This window comes from Delphinus delphis, chromosome 8, assembly GCF_949987515.2.
Source record: "Delphinus delphis chromosome 8, mDelDel1.2, whole genome shotgun sequence".
Taxonomy (NCBI): Eukaryota; Metazoa; Chordata; class Mammalia; order Artiodactyla; family Delphinidae; genus Delphinus; species Delphinus delphis.
Window position 1 is genome coordinate 28,381,177 of NC_082690.1, and position 24,057 is coordinate 28,405,233.

The 24,057-nt window shown below is 35.5% G+C and overlaps 1 protein-coding gene across 3 annotated transcripts in view; it reads right to left on the reverse strand.

Annotated features, from left to right (window-relative positions):
• Positions 1-24,057, reverse strand: part of GRIA4 (glutamate ionotropic receptor AMPA type subunit 4) — a 515,737-nt gene that overhangs the window by 180,235 nt on the left and 311,445 nt on the right. For all 3 annotated transcript variants that reach the window (XM_060018030.1, XM_060018031.1, XM_060018032.1), the window contains exon 4: positions 6,107-6,291. In XM_060018030.1, coding sequence (XP_059874013.1) covers positions 6,107-6,291 — 185 coding nt within the window. The remainder of the gene's footprint in view (positions 1-6,106; positions 6,292-24,057) is intronic.

Consider the following 24,057-nt stretch of genomic DNA (forward strand, 5'->3'; position numbering starts at 1 on the left):
GCATAAAAATAATTTGGAAAACATGTACAGAAGATAAAGTGCTTTTTGAAGCAGTTGTTCATTAACATATTTTGAGAGAAAATTGTGAGCTATTTCCATTAAGTTTTTGAAAATTGATACAAATTGAAGTGTCAATGAAGTAATTATTGACAGCATGTCACCACAATATGAAGTGTGCCCATCCTTCTAGAAATTTACTAACACATCCCCTTATCCTCATTGTACTAATTTCACTATCTTCTGAGGAAGGGCTACCTTTTGTCAAAGGAATTTTTTGACGGGAGATAAAGATGGCAGAGAAGGAGGACATCAAGCTCACTTCCCCCCGCAAACACATCAAAAATATATCTATATGTGGAGCAACTTTAGCTGTAAACAACTGAAACTGGCAGAAAAGCTCTTCCACTAACAAGACTGTAAGAAAGATCCACACAGGGATGGGTAGAGAGGGAAGAGAAGAAATCAGGTCAGAACCTCCATCCCTAGCAGGGGACACAGAAAAGGAGGAGGATATCATGGGGTTGGACATTCTCCCTCGACCGTGAGGGGTTCGAACCACATATTGTGCACCCCATACCTGGGGTCTTGCACTAAGACAAGTCCCCTTAGCTGGTTTGTAAACCAGTTGGACTTAACACGAGGCTGTAAGAAATTGACACTTTACTTTTGAAGAATGTGCACACACACTTGCTTTTGGGAAAAGGTGTGGGAAGCAGATTGAAAACTCCCTGGGGTTCTGACCAGTTTCCTGTAGCCGCCCCAGAGCACACCCCAGCCCACACTGGCAGCCTGCTCCAGCCCCTCTTGCTCTGCTGCAACTCTCCACTAGGGTGAAGGCAGATGATGGTGCTGGCTGGGACCTAGACCTGCACCTGAACAGGGTGTACTGAGTGCAGAGGAGGCAGTTTGGGATTGGCCTGGGGCTCTATCTGGCAGGCCAGGGCTGTCACAGTGTGTGCCTGAGCCTGCTCCAGGTGTCTGCTCTGATCCCGCTTGATCTTTACTACTGAGATTTTTCCTTTCTTATAAATTCTCACTTCTTGTAACCTTTTCTTTTCCATTTTAACACTTCTTGTAGAGTCGGTTTAGTATTATAACAAACTCACGGGTCACATCATATTCAACAGTGAAAAGCTGAAAACTTTACCTCTAAAATCAGGAACAGGACAAGGATGCCCAACCTTGTCACCTCTATTTTCATAGTATTGGAAGTCCTACCCACAGAAATAAGATGAGAAAAAGTAATAAAAGGCATCCACATTGGAAGGGAAAAAGTAAAACTGTCACTACTTGCAGATGACATATTAGTATATATAGAAAACCCTAAAATTTCCACTAAAAAACCATTAGAACTAATAAAACAATTTAATAAAGTTGCAGGATACAAGATTTATATACAGAAATCTGTTGCTATTCTATACACTAATAATGAACTATGGGAAAGAGAAAGCAAGAAAACAATCCCATTTACAATTGCATCAAGGAGGTTAAAGACCTATACTTTGAAAAATATAAGACATTGATGAAGGGAATTTGAAGCTGACCCAAAGACTTGAAAGGTATCCCATGTTTATGAACTGTAAGAATTAACATTTTAAAAATGTCCATACTACCCAAAGCAATGTACAGATTTAATGCAATCCCTATCAAAATACAAGGACATTTTTCACAGAACTAGAATAAATAACCCAAAAATTTATATGGAACCACAAAAGACCCTGAATAGCCAAAGCAAGATTGAGAAAAAAAGAATAAAGCTGGAGGTATTACACTCCCTGACAACAGACTATACTAAAAAGCTACAGTCATCAAAACAGTATGGTACTGGCACCAAAAAGACACATATATCAGTGGAACAGAATAGAGAGCCTAGAAATAAACCCATGAACCTATGGTCAATTAATCTACAATAAAGAGGCAAGAATATACAATGGAGAAAAGACAGTCCTTCAATAAGTGGTTCTGGGAAAACTGGACAGTTACACGTAAAAGAATGAAATTAGAACATTTTGTCAGACCATATACAAAGAAAACACTCAAAATGGATGAAAGACCTAAATGTAAGACTGGAAACCATAAAACTCCTAGAAGAAAACATCTGCAGAACACATTATTTGACATAAGTCATAGCAATATATTTTGGATCATTCTCTTCAAGCAAAGGAAACAAAAGCAAAGGTAAACAAATGGGACTTAATTAAACTTCTGCACAACAAAGGAAACCATTGACAAATAGAAAGACAACTTAGTTAATGAGAAAAATTACTTACAAATGATATGACTGATAAGGGATTAATATCCAAAATATATAAACAGTCCACACAAGATCAAAAAAACAAACAACCTGATTAAAAAATGGGCAGAAGACCTGAACAGATATTTTCCCAAAAAAGACAGAGATGGTCAAAAGGCACAAGAAAAGATGGTCAACATCTCTATTTGTTAGAGAAATGCAAATCAAAACCACAATAAGGTAGCACTTCACACTTGTCAGAATGGTTATCATCGTCAAAAGCCCACAAATAACAAATGCTGGCAAGAATATGGAGAAAAGGGAACCCTAGTACACTTTTGGTGGGAATGTAAACTGGTGCAGCCACTATGCAAAATAGTATGGAAGTTTTTAAAAAAATTAAACAATAGAACTACCATATGATTTAGGAATTCCACTCCTGGATATATATCTGAAGAAAATAAAAACACTAATTCAGAAAGATACATGCACCCCAATGTTCACAGCCACATTATTTACAATAGTTAAAACATGGAAGTAAAGTGTCCATTGACAGATGGATGGATAAAGAAGTTGTGATATATATATATATATATACACACACACACACACACACACACACACACACGTGTATATATATAGCATGAAATATTACTCAGCCATAAAGAAATAAAATTTTGCCATTTGTAACAACATGGATGGACCTGGAGAGTATTATGCTTAGTGAAATAAGTCAGGCAGAGAAAGACAAATACTGTTTGTTATCACTTATACGTGGAATTTAAAGAATAAATAAGTAATTAACATAAGAAAACAGAAACAGTCTCACAGATATAGAGCACTAACTAGTGGTTACCAGCAGGAAGAGGCAACGGGGGAGGGACAAGACAGGAGTAGGGGATTAAGAGGTACAATATACTATGTATAGAATAAATAAGATTCAATGACATGTTGTACAGTACAGGGAATATTGCCAATACTTTATAACAACTCTAAATGGAAGATAATCTATGAAAATATTGATTCACTATGTTGTACACCTGAAAATCATCTATACTTTAATAGAAAAAAAATTAGAGACATTTTTCTGATCAAGATTACTTAGCATTTTACTTTTTAAAAAATGCTTTGTTTGAGTCTCTGAAATTGTTTTCTATTGTTATTTCATTTTATTAAGGAGGATATTGAAACACAGAGTTATTGAAGTAAATGTACAAGTTCCTGACAAAGTTTGGACTAGCTCTTGTTTTTAGATGAGTCAAGAAACATTAAAAGTGATTTTGCTTAGAGCTACAGGAATTAAAATATAGACAGTTAAAAAATGTTCAGAATAGGAAACAGTTTTTCTTGGGGAGAAATTTTATAGGACAATTAAGAACACAATATATTCTTACAGTAGAGTAGACTTTGTTACAATTTATGATATTTATATTTGAGCCGTATTTTAAATAGACAAAAATCTATTAATAGTCTCATTATTACTATGCAGTCATGATAAAAAATACTTTTAGCATTCTGAAGAAATTAAAATAGAAATGGTAATGGTAAACCTCAAGTTTTCTAAGCTCTGGGGATCTAATGTACAGCATGGTGACTATATTTAACAGTACTGTATTGTACACTTAGAACTTGCTAAGAGAGTAGACCTTAAATGTTCCCACCCCTAAGAAGAAATGGTAATTATGTGACGTGATGGAGGTGTTAGCTAGCCCTACTGTGGTAATCATTTCACAATATATTTGTGTATCAAATTATAATGTTGTATTCCTTAAACTTACAACATGTTACATATTAATCATATCTCAATAAAGCTGGAAAAAATAAAAAAAATAATTTCTTTGAAATCATAACAAAAGTTAGATGCTTGGTTCCCTTAGTGAGAGCTTATTTAAGGTTTATTTATTCAACAAGTTTATCCATAGCACCTGGGTGTACTGATTTTCTTCTTAGAAACCTGCTAAGCCTCTGAAATGGGTCAATATGCTTTAGGCACTCAATTGCCTTCTCCAGCTGTGGTCTTTTAAGCACAAGTCTTTTAGCAACTAGAGGGTCTTTCTGAGCCTTACCCACTGACAGGAAGATGTTAGAATTGACTGTTCTGTGGGATTCATGAAGAGTTATTTACAAAGCTTCAGTTGTTCATGTCAAACAACTCAAACTCTCAACATAGGGGTAGAGTGGGAGGGAGGGAGAATGGGAGTTTGAGCTGAAGTGACCAGGTCTTACTTAAGAAAGTAGGAGAGTTTTTTCTTGGATTCCATAAATGCACACTAAAAGTTTCATATACCTCGTATAATCACAACCTTAATGATTTCTTGGACTCCCTGAGGAATAAACCTGAGTGATGTACAGGTTAAAATTAACATTTTCTAATAGAATAATAACACAATTCATCAATCAAATGTTTTTTTTTTTCTTCTTTTATAAAAGTGTAACAGGAGGAGAGTACTCTTTCATTTTTCCTTACAGTATAGTCTGGCTTCATGAGAACTTTAAAAGAAATACTACATGGTTTTTTTTCTTTAATAATCTTATTTATTCTCTCCTTGTTTATTTCTTTTTTTTTAAATTTTATTTATTTATGGCTGTGTTGGGTCTTCGTTTCTGTGCGAGGGCTTTCTCTAGTTGCGGCAAGTGGGGGCCGCTCTTCATTGCGGTGCGCAGGCCTCTCACTATCGCAGTCTGTCTTGCTGCGGAGCACAGGCTCCAGACGCGCAGGCTCAGTAACTGTGGCTCACGGGCCCAGTTGCTCCGTGGCATGTGGGATCTTCCCGGACCAGGGCTCAAACCCGTGTCCCCTCCATTGGCAGGCAGATTCTCAACCACTGCGCCACCAGGGAAGCCCACTACATGCTTTTTTACTTTTAACATTTACAAATGCTAATTATAGTTGAAGAAGGAAACTTATGGCATCTAGTTCAGCGTCCCTGGATATTAAGGAGAAATCTCTGAAACATATCTTGGCTTTGATATGTATAGTTGAGTACTTAACTTGTTCTCATAAATAAACCTCCAAATTGGTAAGTGAATCAAATCATATTGTTATGCAAATAAACTGTATGTAGCAAACTAACCAATAAAACATGCTACATTATTGTCTAGCTAACCTAACATATTGTAGATAAATAGGAGCAAACATTTATAAAACCACTAGATGGCATTCATTCACTGCAATTTTGGCCAAATACAGCCTTTAAAGCTTTATCATGATATGCAGGATTAGGGGCAAGGCAAGTGTTATCCATTATCTGATGATATTTTTCTTTCATATAACACACTGACAAAGCTCAATTTTATCTTTTCCTGTATGCTTCAAATCAAATCAACAGATACTTACTGAAAGCTTTATTAAATGATTCTTTCTTGTGAGGAGATTTGAAAGCCATCTTCACTGTGGTGGTAATGTATTTACTTACAACATCTAGAAGAAAATATGCTATATGCACTGTGCCACTTAATTTTCTTTTATTTCATTGCTTTATTAATTCATGTTGATATTTCTCACAGAGCTATTTCTCTAAAGGTTATAAAAAGTACAGAGTCACATTTTCTAATATTTTAGATGGAATTAATCTTCAATCTTAATGCTTATGAAAATAGGAGGTCAAGAGCTCTTGAGTCACAAAAAGTCCTTTCTATTGTATGTCTTTAAAATGTGTGAGGAAAAGTACTTCTAACTTCATTGAGAACCACAATGACCTTTGGTGATAAAAGATTATGATTTAGTCTTGGAGATAAATAAATCATGGAATGAAAACTCCCAAACTCCACACTTCAGGCTAAACTGTTGGAAGAAGATATTGATGGGCCAAAAAAAGTCAAATATTTTTGTAGAAGGTCTAGGTTAATAATAACATAAAGTCCAGTACTTACCTGTTCTAATATGTTTTGAAGCCTCTCTATCTCACAGTCTATTACAAATTTCTTTTCTTGTCTTCTATCAAGCTCTTCTAGAAGTTGCCTATAGCTGACATCATTAAAATTTTCCACACATATAGCGCTGACATGCCAACCATTTTGTCCTGCTTTTTCCATGATAGCTTGAAGTATCGAGTATCCTAGTGGGGAAGAAAATCCAGAGGGGTTACTAAAAACATGCCCTTAAATAACATGCAGGCACTGAGTCTACATCAATATTTTTATATTCCAAAACATACAATGAATTATTAGAAATTTAAAAACATGAGTGGTTATTTCTGAATCATTTAATTTTACTTTCTTTACTTAGGGCAAAAACATTCCTTAAAAATATTGCTTGAATGAAGTAGCAACATCATACCTTGAGTAAGCTCTCAAAATCCCTCTACCAAAGACTATTACATTGCTTTGGATATATCTTTGATGAGATAAACCAAAAACAAAATCTAGTACCACCCGTAGTCAAGAACAATTTCATAAACTTTTTGCTAATTTTACTCACTAGACAGAATTAATTTTGAACAGCTGTATTGATTTTCCCCTTGAGCAAAGTAGTAACAACATTTTTGGGTTCAACTGTGTCATAAAATAAACATTGCAACACTATTTATTGAGGACCCATTATTGTAAATGGAGAAGGCATTATTTAACTCTTCCTGTCTTGGTAGGGGAGTGATGTGGATTGGGGGTGAACTGAATGAAAACTAGGTGATGCAATGGGCACTCAAACTCATAATCTAGTAGAGGAAACAGACATTCAAATAAACAAATGAAACTTAGTTTAAAACTGTGTAATGATAGCCGTACTCAAGGGAAAGTGTTGGCCCAAGGGAAAGTTTGGTAAAATCTGCCTTAATGGGACCAGGAAAACTGCCATGAGGAGAAACAACTTGAACTGGGTCTTGAAGGTTTAAAAGGTGCCTTTAAGATTGCTGAAAAAGGAGCATTTATTAGCGGGAAACAGACTTCCAGAGGGAATGGAATGGTCTTTACACTGTTCTTCATTCAGATCTCTCTGCATGTGGAAGGGAAGTCATGGGTCTTAATGTCTGGATTAAAGATGAAGGGGCAAACTCATGAACCCAGCACTTAGAATATTTCTTCATGACAACATTGTCTTGAAATCTTGAATTTTTGAGCTCTCAGTTTTGAGTTGGAATGTGAAAAAAAGGAAAACAGATTCTTTGAATCTATGTATAACATTTAAACGAAGGTTGTTTTGGATCAGAGCCTGTTATTTTTTCCCCTTGTGGCTTAGCATAAAAAAATATGCTAGTCCTCTTTAAGAAGGTCTAACACTTATTTGAGCTCATTCTATGGCAGCAGTTGCCTATAGTTTCTCCCTCCCTTGGTCCCTGGACTTAGAGTGGAGAGCTGGGTGGATTAAACCTGAAGACTTAAAATGAATGCAAAGCATTTGCTAGATAAGAGCACCCTTTACTCAGTTTTCTGTTTGGTATGTGAGTCTCTCAGGTTCAAGGATTTTTATTTTTAGGTATGTTTTCTACAAGTCAGAGTTTCAAACATTACGGATGTTCATTTAATATCAACAGATGGAACTGATGATGAGGTCATATTTGAAATATAAATTACCTGATATCCTGCCAAATGAAATACTGTGGCAGTCAGGATTAATTTTTATCAAAATGAAAACAATTCCCTAAAGAGGAAGAAAGAGGGCATGTTAATTACTATATAATTATTCTAGTATATCTATTGCTTTGTTTAGTCTTTCCTTTTGTAATGTATGCCTGTAATTATCTCTTCAAATCTTACCTAGATCCCCCCTATCCCTGCCCCAAATTCAGTACTCTTTCCCTTGTTTCCTATTATATGCATACGTAACATGATGGTCTGCATTCTATCTTAATGAAATCAAGCAGGACTCTGAGGGTCCTCCTGGGTTCAAAAGTCCCTCAGTGTCCCCCGTTTCTTGTTTTTAGAGAAAGGCTTTAGTCTTCTAGGCCTTCCTTGAGTTCCAAAGAGCATCAGTTACTAATTAGGGAAGTGAGGGAACACACAAACAAAGGTGAAGCAAACTCAAATGGTCTTGGAGAAAACACAAAGCCCAAAAGGTCTTAACAGAAAAAAACATCAGGGGCCAACTGGGAAATGAAATTCTTGACCATCACATAATGCTCTAAGTAAATAATAAAATGTCTCAACTATTGTTTTTGCTCTCTCCTAGAAAGAAGTTAAAGGATCATAAGACCATGATTTACTAATTTGCTTTGTAGGAACAATCAATCAAAATCACCAATGACACATCAAATCATAAGACGGTGGCAGGAAGTCTGCAACTGAGATCTATGGGAAGCTGAAATTACAAGGCCCCCTCCCCTTTTACCCTTTTTGCTTTTAAAACCCTTGCACCCTGGCCAACCAGCAAGATGGATCTGAGACAAACCTACATCTCCCATCTTCTCTGGAGAGCAGCACCCTCTAGATCAGTAAACCTTTCTCTGATCCAAACTCCGACGTTTTTGTTTGTTTGGCCTCACTATGCATCTAGCACACAAACTTGGGTTAAACAACATTAATGTACACTGTACACGTTCATGCCTCATTTATCCTGTTACTGGGATTTGCTCTCTGATAGTGAATTAATGTTCTTTCATTCATTTTTGACACCTATGAACATGCTCTTTTTAAAAATACCAATTGACATCTTATTTTCCGTTTTCTCCTTTTATTTACTGTAGTACCAAAATAATTAAAAAAAAACTAAAAAAAAAAAAAAAAAAAAACAAAAAAAAAAAAAACAAAAAAAAAAAACTTTTTGTTTGATTTTCTTGCATGTTGTAAAAATAATAACTATGTCCACACACATCATCCCTGTGACCAATTCACAGCTTGGCACACTTCTTTAGATACTGCCTTTGTTTGTTATCATCACGTCATGTGGATATGTCAGTGCTAGGCTGTTATTTTCCTACCTACAGGAATTTCACAGAATATAGAGCCACACATCTTCTGATGAAATTTATATACGTTCCCAGTTGCATAACAGATATTGAAAGATTCACACTAATAAAACAAAATTATAATTCAAATTCAACATTTTGTTATCTGAGTTTTCAGATTTAGAAGTGACACTAGAATTGAAATAAAACAAAACCCTAGGACACAATCTTTGTTAAAGGGCAAAGAAAGTTGGCTGCCTAAAAAGAACCATTAATCATAGTCAGAAATAAATGACATCTTTTTAATGCAAAGGACACACAGTTATAGTTTCAGAGCCCAGGTGAAAATTTGAGTTCTTTTACAAGCTGTGTTTGATTTTAATATCCTATCTTATTCATTGCAACTCAGATGTACCTGTCTTATTTATTTGCCAAGATAGTTGGGAATACATTGTAATTCAGAGAAAATACTGCTGTTGAATCTATGATTGTGTAACTTACCTGTTATATAAACTAGAAAATCACAAGTCAAGTCATATTAATTCTACAACTGCCTATGATTTGTATCTCCTAGTTCTTAGAAAATCTGTAGTGCAATATTGTTGGTCAGAAAATGAATACTACAGTTTTAGGTGAATATCACAAGAGTAATGAGGAGTTCACTACTGTAAAGAATTTTTAAGTCTTGCTTTTATTTAAAAGCTGTCTAACATTTTAATCTAATATAATTTATTGAAAACTAAGACATCCGAGATTCTTTAAGATATGCCAGGATAAACAAAGTTATGATTCTTGTCTTGACCAGGATCTAGCAAAACTGATATTTAAGTAACTATTATACAAATTACACTGTATTGTGTAAGTAACTTCAAAAGACCCAAAATAATTTTATTAGAATAGTAGTGAAAATGTATGATGGAGAAGATCACATTGTTGGATTAAAATAAACGATTAAAGGCTTTTTCATGGTTATTAAAGAACACTATCAGTTACACATACAAATATTTTTAAATGTTATGTTATATAATGATATTACTAATTATGTTAAATAGAATCATAGTGATTTAAGCAGTCTTGAGCTACTGTATCCTTACACATCAACACTTTTTATATCACCCATGAATAATGACCTATTTTGGGTGAGTAGTACCATCCAGATATTCAGCTGCTAGCAACACAAACTGGGCTTGTTTATCTGATGTTCTCTTTTGAAAGAGTTATTTGATTCAACTATCTGCACATGGAGGGGCAGGAAGAGAGTCAAGAAATATCTATGTCAGAGTGGATATAATTTCAAAAAGGAGAGAGTTATCTGTATGCTATTAAAAACCCTTCTCTTTGATAAAGATAGAAAAGTGCTTTTTAATTAGAAGGTCACTGGTGCACACAACAGGAGTAGCATCAATGGAATGCTGAATATAGGAGTCATATTTCAGAGAAGTAAGAAATTGAGGAGAAAATGAGAAGTGAAAATGTAGAAATTAGGGAGGAATATCAGAATAATTAATTTAATGAGATGAAGGATATGCCTCTATAAGTATGAGATAGAGAAACATTGAGGCCATGGGAACTCATTTGGGAAGGAGAGGACTGGGTCTGTCCCATGTGGCATCGTTGAGCTTAAAAAGAAGTGACAAAAGGATATAGCAGCAGTTTGTACTTACTCAAATTAAAGCCTCTTTCATTAATTTTATAGATTGCTATGCAGGTACCTACTACTACCCAATTTCTCTGATCTGGCATAATTACTGGCATCCAAAGCTAGTATATTCCAAGAGAAAGGTGTGTATATCTGAAAGTCTACTTTATACTGTATTTTAATCTCAGTCATGAGAGGAATACGATTCTGTAAACCTCACGGCATTTAACGCCATCATAATGGCACTACAGAGCCGATTTAGTAACCATTTGGTTTGGACTCTTTCCAAAGCAGCCTAGGTACTGAAATAACATGTTCAAAGGCTACAGTCTGAACTCTAAGATCTCAGAACACAGAAGGAGTAACCAACATTGTAGCTTGGTTAAAATTATCGGCAGCTGTGACTATAGCATTTATTTATGCCATAGTTCAAGAAGGGCATAGTGAAAATAAGCAAAGATCTGCCAACTTACACAGTTTGAAGCCATACATATAAACCTGAGGTAAGATGGAATGTCTTGAGTTTTCCCTTTTCTACAAAAAATCAAGAGTAAAAATAGAAAATCCTTCTTCAAAGATGGTTATTTTGGGTCTTAGATTTTCCCTAAGTCCTCTTGTATTTTCTGACAATAACATTTATTGTCTCTTGACCACTACATTGTAGTGTCCATATTTAATTCAGAGATATCATACAGGGGAATTTGATACTTTAAAACTTTAAAGTTTTCTGTCAGTTGCAACTGAACCTAATCTTTATTTATACAGGCATATAGAAAATATTTTCAACTATTTGCCACAGGTTCAAGGCACTAAACTCCTCCTCCCAGGCATGCGTTATTTTCTTATTTCTCTTGGGCTTTTCTAGAACTAGACCACTGGAGAATTTTATTTCACTTGTTTACATGGCAACTAGACTAATCTTTGTCTAGTTTGTTTCTGTCTGGAAAGTCTATGGTACTTCCTTGAATGAAGCTTTCAATGTTTTCCTATTCTTTTATGTTACATACCAAAATCTGGTCATACTTGTCTCCTCCCTCTCTTTCTAGTCTCATTTTGTACCATTATTCTTCTTGCTTTCTAACCTCTAGCAGCATTGTCCTTCTCAGATATTTTAAAAGGTAGCATGCATCTCCACCTCATTGCCTTTACACATGCTAGTGTTCCCTTTAAAAGACTATTTCCTTCCATTTTTGCCTTCTATTCATTTTTCAGACCTCACCTTAGACATCACTTACCTTCTAACTAGATCACTTACTCCTCATATAATCTCTTGTAGCTTTCTGTACATTTCTTTCAGAGATTTTTTTTTACCAGTTTCTAACCATATATTTTGAATGATGATCTGATTAGTGTCTTCCCTCTCCTCCCCCCACTCCCATACTGTAGGCTCCATGAAAGTAGTGAGTATTTCTGTGCTCAGTATTTAGTCTAGTGGTTCTCAGTAGATGCTCAGCAAAGTTGTCTGAACACAGAAATAAATTAATGGGAATTTCATAGAGAGGAATCAGGATGTCAAGAGGATCAGAAGAAGCATGGCAGGTCACATTCAGGGACTTCAAATGCTTCAGATTATGTTGTGTGTTTGGAAGAACAAGGAGCGTGTGGAAAATTGGTGTGGACTGTGGGAAGAGCTTCAAAGGCTGGAGAGGTAACAAGAAAGGGACACCTCATAAGGGCCTTCTCTACCATATTATAAAATTTGGCCTTTACTCCTCAGGAACTTTAAGAAGAGACTGACAGAACTGCATGTGTTTTAGAGGGATTGTTTAGCTAAGGTGTGAAGGATACAATGGATGAAGGTAACATAAAAAACAGGAAAACCAGTTGGGAGGCCATATTGAAGTAATCCAGGTGAGAGATAATAAGGAAGGAGAGTAATTTCTAGATTAAAGTGGCAGAATAAATCAACTTGGTTATTGTTGAAACATAAGGAATAAGGAGAAGGAAGATTTGAGCATAATGACAATCTGTTCTTCTGGTGTTCATTTTACTTGTTTTCAGAAGAAAATCTTAGGTCTTTTTGATCTCCTGAAGAAACGAATATTTTTCTATTTGGATTTCAGATGTCAAGTTACTTCTAATGATATGGTCTTTGCAGTCACCTCCCTCATCACCCAAAGCAGTATGCTAAATTCTGAGACAGGTTTGAGAAACCCACTTTTCTCTCTTGCTATAAACATCAATTTTTCAAGAGACCATCTCTGTAGATTTTGAATATTCCCTAAGAATAATTGGATATTTTTTCAAGCTTGTTTGTAGCATTTTTTATCTCCTCAGCACTATGGATATTTATCAATATCTTTTTATAATATAAGGGAATCTCTTTTTATGCAAGAAAAGCATTCTTGAAAAATTTGTGTAATTTTAAAGCCAAATGACTGAAGACCAATTTCCTAAAGAAATAGATATCTAGCATAATTTATATAGTTACTATTTTGCTCATCAACTGAGATTTTATCTACTTTTTATAGTACACTACATAAAATTCACAATTCTGATTTTACCTATTTTTTAATATCACAATATATAAAGTTCACAATTCAAACTTGCATAAAATATAACCATTATATCTTCATAAGGAGATTAAAATATAGATTTATGAATTAACAGTCACTCAAATAATGTTTGTTTCATATTAAACACTTAAAGTACTTAAGACCTAATTTTCTTTTTTTTTTTAACATCTTTATTGGGGTATAATTGCTTTACAATGGTGTGTTAGTTTCTGCTTTATAACAAAGTGAATCAGCTATACATATACGTATGTTCCCATATGTCTTCCCTCTTGCATCTCCCTCCCTCCCACCCTCCCTATCCCACCCCTCCAGGCTGTCACAAAGCACCGAGACAATATCCCTGTGCCATGCGGCTGCTTCCCATTAGCTATCTACCTTACGTTTGTTAGTGTGTATATGTCCATGACTCTCTCTCACCCTGTCACAGCTCACCATTCCCCCTCCCCATAACCTCAAGTCCGTTCTCCGGTAGGTCTGCGTCTTTATTCCTGTCTTATCCCTAGGTTCTTCATGACATTTTTTTCCTTAAATTCCATATATATGTGTTAGCATACGGTATTTGTCTCTCTCTTTCTGACTTACTTCACTCTGTATGACAGACTCTAGGTCTATCCACCTCATTACAAATAGCTCAATTTCATTTCTTTTTATGGCTGAGTAATATTCCATTATATATATGTGCCACATCTTCTTTATCCATTCATCTGATGATGGGCACTTAGGTTGTTTCCATCTCTGGGCTATTGTAAATAGAGCTGCAATGAACATTTTGGTACATGACTCTTTTTGAATTTTGGTTTTCTCAGGGTATGTGCCCAGTAGTGGGATTGCTGGGTCATATGGTAGTTCTATTTGTAGTTTTTTAAGGAACCTCCATACTGTTCTCCATAGCGGCTGAACCAATTCACATTCCCAACAGCAGTGCAAGAGTGTTCCCTTTTCTCCACAGCCTCTCCAGCATTTATTGTTTCTAGATTTTTTGATGATGGCCATTCTGACTGGTGTGAGATGATATCTCATTGTAGTTTTGATTTGCATTTCTCTAATGATTAATGATGTTGAGCATTCTTTCATGTGTTTGTTGGCCGTCTGTATATCTTCTTTGGAGAAATGTCTATTAAGGTCTTCTGCCCATTTTTGGATTGGGTTGTTTGTTTTTTTGTTATTGAGCTGCATGAGCTGCTTGTAAATTTTGGAGATTAATCCTTTGTCAGTTGCTTCATTTGCAAATATTTTCTCCCATTCTGAGGGTTGTCTTTTGGTCTTGTTTATGGTTTCCTTTGCTGTGCAAAAGCTTTGAAGTTTCATTAGGTCCCATTATTTTTGTTTTTATTTCCGTTACTCTAGGAGGTGGGTCAGAAAGGATCTTGCTGTGATTTATGTCATAGAGTGTTCTGCCTATGTTTTCCTCTAGGAGTTTGATAGTTTCTGGCCTTACATTAAGACCTAATTTTCATATTAAAGTTATATACCAACACTTTGGGAAAGCAAAGTGTTGAATTGAGAGGAGGAATAGCGCCCCTCAGAGAGAACTTCACTGCAGAGAGAATGACCTGTACTATGATTTGGTCCTTAGAGGACAGGGAGGGTTTAATCGGTGGAGATGGTGAAGAGGAAGGAGTTACTGCAGCATAAGGCAAAGACAGAGAGGTGGAAGCTTAAAGAATACTTAATAGGGGCTTCCCTGGTGGCGCAGTGGTTGAGAGTCAACCTGCCGATGTAGGGGACACAGTTTCGTGCCCCAGTCTGAGAAGATTCCACATGCTGTGGAGCGGCTAGGCCTGTGAGCCATGGCTGCTGAACCTGCGCATCCAGAGCCTGTGCTCCGCAATGAAAGAGGCCACAACAGTGAGAGACCCGCGTACCGCAAAAAACAAAACAAAACAAACAAACAAAAAAAGAATACTTAATAAATTATTAATAGTTAATAGACTAGTTTTCTAGAGTAGTAGATTCATAAACTATATTATGCTTTATTATCATTTTACAATACAGTTGAATCACCTAAGAGCCTTGTGAAGTAGGTATTATTATCCCCGCCATATAAGTGAAGATATAGACATAAAGATAGATTATGTGATTTATGTCAGATCATTACCCTAATAAGTGGCAGAGCCACAGTTTGAACTCAGGCCTTCCATTTTTAATTTTAGGGACTTTTCCACCACACTTTAGTGAACAGGGAAAGCAGGAGATAAAACTAGGCAGGAAGGTTGAGGCTGTGTTGTGAAGGCCTTTAAATAACAGTCATCATCAACTCTTCTTGTTCACAAACACATCTCATATTTCAGCATATTCTGTCAGTGCTATCTTTAAAATATATCAAGAATCTGACCATTTCTCCCTATAGCCACTGCCAGCATCTAGGTCCAAGTCACATTGCCTCTTGTCTGGATTATTACAATTATCTCCTTACAAGTCTCCTTGCTCGGCCTTTGCCTCCTTCAGACTAGTCACAGCAAGCAAGTCAGATCATATCACTCACAGCCCAAAGCTTCTCACTGATTCTTTACAGTAGCCTGCATAGCCCCACATCTCTGACCTCATTTACTTTCATTCTCAGAAGTCAGTAGCAAACTTGCCTTTTTGCAGTTGCAATAACCGGACAGGTGATACTCTAACTCAGGCTTTTGCCCTCGTGTGCTCTCTCCAATGTGGGTCTGCAAGGATTATTCTTTCATTTCCTGTAGGTCTTTACCCAAATGCTTTCTCTTCAGTGGGCCCATCCTAGGCTACTTTCTCCGAACTTTTGTCCTGAGATTTCCTATTGCCCTTTTTTGCTTTATTTTTCCCTAACATCACCATCTAACATACTATATATTTTTTTCAGTTAGCCTTGTTTATTGTCTATTTCCCGCACTAGAATATAAGCTCATGAAGGTAGATTTTGTTTTGTTCACAGTGCTAGAAGAGTGCCTGGCAACTAAAAAGCACTCAGTGAAACTTCTGAATAATAAACTACTAAAAGTTAAATTTTACTCCATTGTCAACAGGGAAACTCTGGAGATTTTGGAGCAGAGAGGAGACAAATTTATAAAATTGCTTTCAGGGGCTTCCCTGGTGGCGCAGTGGTTGAGAGTCCGCCTGCCGATGCAGGCGACACGGGTTCATGCCCCGGTCTGGGAAGATCCCATATGCCGCTGAGCGGCTGGGCCCGTGAGCCGTGGCTGCTGAGCCTGCGCGTCCGGAGCCTGTGCTCCGCAACGTGAGAGGCCACAGCAGTGAGAGGCCCGCGTACCTCAAAAAAAAAAAAAAATTGCTTTCAGTATATTAGAATTTATAGTATTAGAGGAAATGAAGGATACAGTAGAAAGAGAAGAGAGAAAGATAGTCCAAATGGACGCTACTAAAATTAATATAGGTGTAATGGAATAACTCCTCTAATCTAGATAGGTTCTGAAAAAAAATACAGAGAAAGGAGAATGTCAGTTGCTTGCTTTTCTCTAAATTCTATACATTTTCCCTCATTCTGTATTTATCTATGTAAGAGTCAGGAGATTTTTCATTATATCAGGTGGAACTATAAGAAGTTGTCATTCCTGTTAGTCTAAAATATTCAAATTTTGGCAAATGTCTTATGGTTCAATCTAATTTCTGAATCTATAATAAATAATATTCAGTGGAATTAAAGTGATATGAAAATGACTTAGTTTATATAGTTAGACCCTAAAAGAATGTGACAAGTAAATGCAAAAACTCCCAAACTGGGGCGGAGGGAGGTCATGAGTGGTATGAGCCAAGAGCCCTGCACACCTCAGCAAGTCCTTAGGTTATCCCTGGAAATTGCTCTAAAGTTTTCATGATCAGTCTTCATAGCAACCTTCTTGAGTCATTAATAAAGGCTAAAATAAGTCTCAAAAAACGTAGAATTAAAGAAATTGTGAAATCCATTTTAGAAAGGACTATATTCTGAATGATAAAAACAGGCATACTTTTGGTTCATAAAAACAGATCCTCAGCTAACCCTGAAAAGTTGGTTCATTGGTTAAGGATGCAGGAGAGCCAATGCTATACATAGAATTCTGGTTCTTAAAACAGCAATTAACTTATTCATCAATACACTATGTTGAAGTTTGAGGCCAATATATCTCCTTAATTAATCATGAAAACATCACTAGCAACAAAACATACAGAAGTGTTTCACAACATATTAAATATCAGTTTATTAGATTTAAATTCCAAATTGTGTACTATAAATAATATTAATTTGGATCTGGCTTTTACACACAAAGCCAAAACAATTCATTTGTGTTGATTTGAAAGTGATATTTTAAAATGTTACTTTTGTCTTCTCTTTAGAAAAGGAGTAGCAATGCATAATTTTCTGTGATGATTCTGGTGAAAGAATTTGCATACAATTAGTGAGACAATTTCTGTTTCTAGTAGGGACAAGCACAGGATGAAGTAAGTATTCACCATATGATTAACCTAATTTTTATATCCCACTGAGGCTAGCTCAGTTCCAAGAAGTAATTGTAAACTCATGGCAGGGACCATGAGCATGAATACATTTAATTACTCACTATTAAATTTCTTTAGTAGGGAAATGATACTGAGTTTATCATCTAAATAAAGAGAAACTTCTTCAACAGCATGCCAGGTGACAAATGATGGGTTCAATGGAAGACTCAGTTATGTTCAACTGCAAAAATTTGTTTTTCTCATTTCAACTATATGGTTCTGAGGCAGGTTATTTGAATTTCTCAATTGTCCACTTTTGACTTCCGTGCAATGAAGATGATAATGTAGGGTTTTATTAGTTATAATAGTTTGCTCTGTAGCTGTTAATAAAAATCAGCTTCATTCCTTATGGTAGAATGAATGTAGACTGCTGTTGTACCTTTGAGGGAAATACTTTGTGAATTCTTGATAGGTGAGGGAATTCCTCACTACAACTCTGGGAGAATCATAATGTATGACTCAACATCCGACACCATCACAAAAATGAAAACAAAAACTTAACTCTTACTCTTGAATCCATATTTGGTTATTAGCCATTTACTCAGTCACTTTAGTCAGAAACCCAGGAGATACTCTCAGACTTGGCACTCTTCTCTACCCTTATACCAAGTCAATCCTGATATTTCTTCCTAAATATTATATTTAAGGTCTTTAATAAGCAAATCCCTACTTATTCTTTCATTTTTCATTCAATGAATATTTACTGAGGGTCTACTATATGTCAGGCCATTGCTCTAGAGGCTGCAGGTATTGAAATAATAAAAACAGTAAAAGATGCCTACCTTCATGAAGTTTACACTCCAGTGGCTGAGCCAGACAAACAAATATACAGATACATTTATAGTATAATGACAAGAGATGGTAAATACTTTGAAGAAAAATGAAGGAAGAACAGGACAGAAATGACTGGAGATGACAGTGGGAAGGGTGCTTATCTTTCCAAACCAATCTTTCTTAAGTATGCATCACTCAAGTAATACTAAAGATTGGTAGTTTGCTGAATAAACCAGGTTCTCTCTTGCCTTAATGCGTTGCAATGGCAGTTCCTTGTGCTAAGAGAGTCTGTATTCTTTATCCTCATTTGCAACTTCTAATCCTACTTTAAATCTAGCTTTAGCTTTAGGCCATTTTAGACTTCTCTGACCTTCCTATATTGAGTTGTTGTCTTTTTTCTTTATATTTCCCTAGCTATCTGTACAATAATTATACCTCATGTCTCACTGAATTAATTAAATTTTTTATCAAGTAAGCACTATATGCTACTTTTGAAAGTACTAAGTATACAGTAAGTCACAGTTATTTATCTCAAGGGTTTGAATTACAATAATTGCAATTTCTAGTTTACCTGTCTAGCTCTCATTAAGTATGAGATGAGTTCTTATTCATTTTTGTTTCTCTAGTTTTTTTTTTTTTTTTTTTTTCACACAAAGGAAAGAATATGGTCAGTATGAGTTATATTGAATTGAATGGCAGGGTAAAAATCCTGCCTTTTTATATAACCCCTCCCTCATTTGATCAAGCATAATAATAATAAAGATAATAATAAAAATAACTAACAATTATTGACTGTCTACATAATCCATAATAGACTGTAGTAATTGTTTTATGAGCATGGTGATAGTTTTATTGTCTTCAATTTGTATAAAGAAAACTGATGATAGAGAAGTTAAATTCTTGGCCCAAACTACTTAGCTATTGATTGGTAGAGCCTCATTCTGTCTGATATTAAAGTCTGCCTTTTATTCTCCTCTATGATATGGTCTGTAATACAAGAAACAACTCTATTCTGTTTGGGTTAATTTTATCCCCTTATTAAGAATTAATTTCTGCCACAGAAATATCCCTGAATGTGAAGCACTCTTAGGTACCATGGATATTTCCAAGGAGTGCTGTGTCCTCTATTCATGCTGGGGATATGCTTGCTGCTTTAATTCCAGGTTCACAGAGAAGTGAAGTACCTTCCCTTCAGTACCGACTCCCCAACAATTTCTGGCAGATCTGATCCAAATGTTACAACCACTGAAAAGATTACAATAACACAAAGTTTCTTCTTTGACAATAGCCTGTGAATGCTGTCCTGTGGTCAGGTTTGGTTAATGATGTCGTCCCTGGCACTGCTCAGGACATACCATCAACTGCTTTCTCTCTGTAAGGATATCAAACATTAAATCATAGAATTAGGTAAACGCTGGTGGAAAAGCTTTTGAATTACTATTTAGATCAATCTATATGCTTGCCCAAGTTCTTCCCTTCTAGAAGGAGTCACAAAACCCTACAGCAATATTTCATAAGTTATACTTGAATCACAGTATGGGATGCCTTTTGCTGATGGAGGGATTAATGTCGGCGACTTATTTGAATAGGTATTAAGATAGTAAAACCAAAAAGTACTAGTATTTTTAATTAGAATACGGTTGCCTGAAAATTGTAATGGATTTAGAAACAATTGTATACACTTTTATTATTGTAAGAAATTTGAGCCAAATTTGTATAGTCAGGATGAAAAGTCAGATCAAGCTATTCATTTTTTTCAATCAGCTATTTGCAATATGGCAGTAAGTCAGTAAATCAGTGTCTGCTTTGGTTTCTGAATCAACAATCTATAGATTGTCTATGTACCACTGACATCTTGACTGAAACTCAAGGTTTTCAAGGTTCATTCTGATGAAACTAATAAGTCACTATCAAATTAGTTGTGTTAGTGAATTTGATTTTTATTAGTTTAGTTATTATAAAGCATCTGATGAATTAATTCATAAAGTTGGTACAAATTTCTTCATTATGTGCTTTTAAAATGTAAAATTTGAATTATATTATATACTGACTATTTTAAACACCAAGTGTTCCCTCAAGGCTCATAATGTTATGAATGTAATTATAATACTTGGACTTCCCTGGTGGCACAGTGGCTAAGAATCTGCCTGCCAATGCAGGGGACACAGGTTCGATCCTTGGTCCAGGAAGAACCCACATGCCACAAAGCAACTAAGCCCATTTGCCACAACTACTGAGTCTGAGTGCCACAACTACTGAAACCCGTGCACTCTAGGGGCCCACATGCTGCAACTACTGAGTGGCATGCTTCAACTACTGAAGACCGTGTACCTAGAGCCTGTGCTCCACAGCAAGAGAAGCCACCACAACGAGAAGCCTGCACACTGCAACAAAGAGTAGCCCCTGCTTGCCACAACTAGAGAATCCCTGCACACAGCAAAGAAGACCTAACACAGCCAAAAAAAAAAAAAAAAAAAGAAAAAAAAGAAAGATAATACTTGAACTCAACTATTGTTTTTGTTCTAAAAAGCTTTTAGTGCTGGGATTTGTGAAAATATATTATAGTCCATTTCTGAAATTATGCCCATTTGCAGATAGATACTTAGAATTAAATGAGTCTATATGCAATATTTCCTCAAATAATGCTGACTTCTTTAAACATGGGTTGCATTTTATGATACCCCCTTGATAATTCTAGCAATGTTTGTAGATTGCACTATTTCAGTACAATCTGGGGAAAAAAAATTTTTTTTTTTAATCAAATTGAAAAACTCTAGAGTTCAAAAAAGACTTATTTTTTTCCTGGGACTCACCTCTTTGTAGATGTGGGGTGGTCTTGGGTCCAGAAGAGAGTATAAGTTGGATTTCTGAATTTTGTAACAGAATGTTGATTTTTGCCATCTGTATATATTTTACATGAAGTATATAGACTCTCTCTGCAATTGGGAATGCAATTCTGCTCCCCTAGCAAATCTAAGATCTCATTGACTATTTGCAACCCAAAGAGACTTTAGGGATAATGTAGTCCAAATTCTTGAACTTGAGGGAATGAAGGCCCCCACCCCCCAAAAAAAGGACTTATCAAGATGTAAGTGCTAGGTATGGTAGACACTAAAACAGAGGTCTCCTGACTTCTAAATTAGTATACTTTCCTGCATATCACTGTCTCATATTCCTGTTACAAAATTCCAGCTAGCAGTTACTATTTGAAGAAAGTGATCTAAAGAATATGCTATTCACTAACGATCTAATTATCAGATATGAATCTTTATATTCTACTTATTTATTTGGACCTCAGCATCAGATATTTTGCAAGGTAATAAAGCATACTTAATGACCCTTGTAGAAGAAAGAACCTTGATAAATTCCTTTTATAATGCAAATGAAGAAAGAGTTTGCCTCTCTAAATCAAGATCCGAATCTAGATCTTCCTAATCTAGATCCTTTTGTAAAACAGTATGAATAAAAATTTAGCTAAACATGTCTCCTGTTTTGCTTTGGATCCAAGAAAGATAAGACTGAACGCTAAAATCATGGTATATCTTTCTCTGAGTATACTTCTACTGTATTATGATGCCATGTTTCAAATATTATTGCACTAAATGCAAAGCAACTATTATTATGCTACCAAATGTAAGCTAATGATCACAAGTGACCCAGGTAGGGAATGGGAAGGTGTGTTTGTAAATGTTAGAGGCCTGTAGGAAAATAATTTAAAATTATTGAATATGGCTGAGTAGTTACTGAATGCGGCTGAGCGCTATTTTCATATTTAGCAATCATAAAATTTTAAAGAGAGAAGAAAACTCTCATTTTATAAATAAGGGAACTGAGTCTTAGGTAGAGGAGATGCTAGACACCTCTTAAGAAGTCAATGGCAAAACCAGTAGCTGAAGACTAGAGACTATGAAATATTACACATATAATGAGGATCCAGAAGTCTCTCTTTCTCTCTCCCATTCTTCTCATTCTCTTTCTCCTCTATTTCTTTCTGTTTCTCCCCATCCATCTAACCCTCCTTCCCTTCTTCAGTAATCATTTCATCTTACTACACTTAAGATTATTTACACTAATTACATTTCACTTTACAAAATGATTTACTGTACATATAGACATGATATCCAAAATATTTAACAAATCATGTAATACTGGTCATTCAAAATGATCACTGGTGCAGCATGGTCCTGGAGGGAAGAATATAATTTCTATGCACATGTTTTTTTTGTAACCCTCATTTTTCTTTAATAATAGATCATTTGTATCTTTTCAGGTCAAAACATAGAACTATATCATGATTATTAATGGTAACAGAGTATGCCATTGCATGGTGTGTCAAATTTTATTTAACATTTAGGTTATTTCAACTTTTTTTCTTATTATAAACAACAACATAATTTTTCATTTTAAAATGTAACTCAGATCAAATCAATGTTAATTAATAAATTGGTGAGCAATAAAAAACAGGCTAAAATGTTACAAATCATTTTTGTTTTCAATAAATGTGTAATTACTAAATTGCAATATAGCTTTTTGGCTTTTATAAACAGAAACCAAATAGTATTGGAGTATTCTCTTTCTGGCAAAAATCCTTCCATGTACATTTAAAACTGCACATAAAATCAAACTGATTTCTCTTTTCTTTGCATGTGGCTGTGTGCTTGTGTATGTGTCCACATGCACACATTTACTTAGGTCTTTACATTCAAGCATCAGTCTAAAAACTTTAAAGGCTCCTAAATAATGTAAATGTAAATGAACAAAGAATATCTTAAACTTGAAAATAAACCAAATGTGCCATTTGAGAGATTTAATCATATAAAATAAATGTGCTTTTGCGTATTTGTCTTTCTTTTGCCTCAAAATGCTCTAATCTCAGTTTTAACACACTGTTAGAGCTGAGAGCAGGTAAAGTGTGAGATGAGTTAACTTCTCTTCCATGACAGGGACTGTCTTGGGTCTTTCTTGAATATAAGCCTTGATCAGGTGATTGAAACATTTCTGCTGTCACTCAAAAATATCTCAGATGGCAAATCAGCACAAAATTTAGAAAAAGACTATGCTCAAGTAGGTACACCTTTGCAACTTTCTGATACTGGAAGAAAATTTTAAAGGTTTCAATGGGTTTTTATCAACTGTAGCTATTTAATGTTTTCCTATTTCTAAAAGTAATTCATCCAAATCTCTGTCTAACTATGTAACTATTTGTCTGTCTAACTATCTGTTGAGAGAGAGATAGAAAGAAAGAGATAGCAAGAGATATGTACAAAGTAAAACAAAATTTAAAAAATCAACCATATAGATCCTCAAGATGGCAGAGGAGTAGGAGGATGTGGAATTCATCTCTACTTACAAACACATCAAGAATACATCAACAAATGGAACAATTCTCACAAAGCACCTGCTGAACACTAGCAGAGAAACTCAGACACCTAAAAGGACAAGAAAGATCTACATGTAACTGGGTAGGATGAAAGAAAGGACAAGGGAAAAGGAAGAGGAGAGGAATGGGACAAGACCTGTGTCCCCAGCAGGGAGCTGAAGGTGAGGAGAGGTTTCCACATCTGGGGAAGACCTCACCACTGGGGAGATCAGCTGGGACAGAAGGAGAGATTT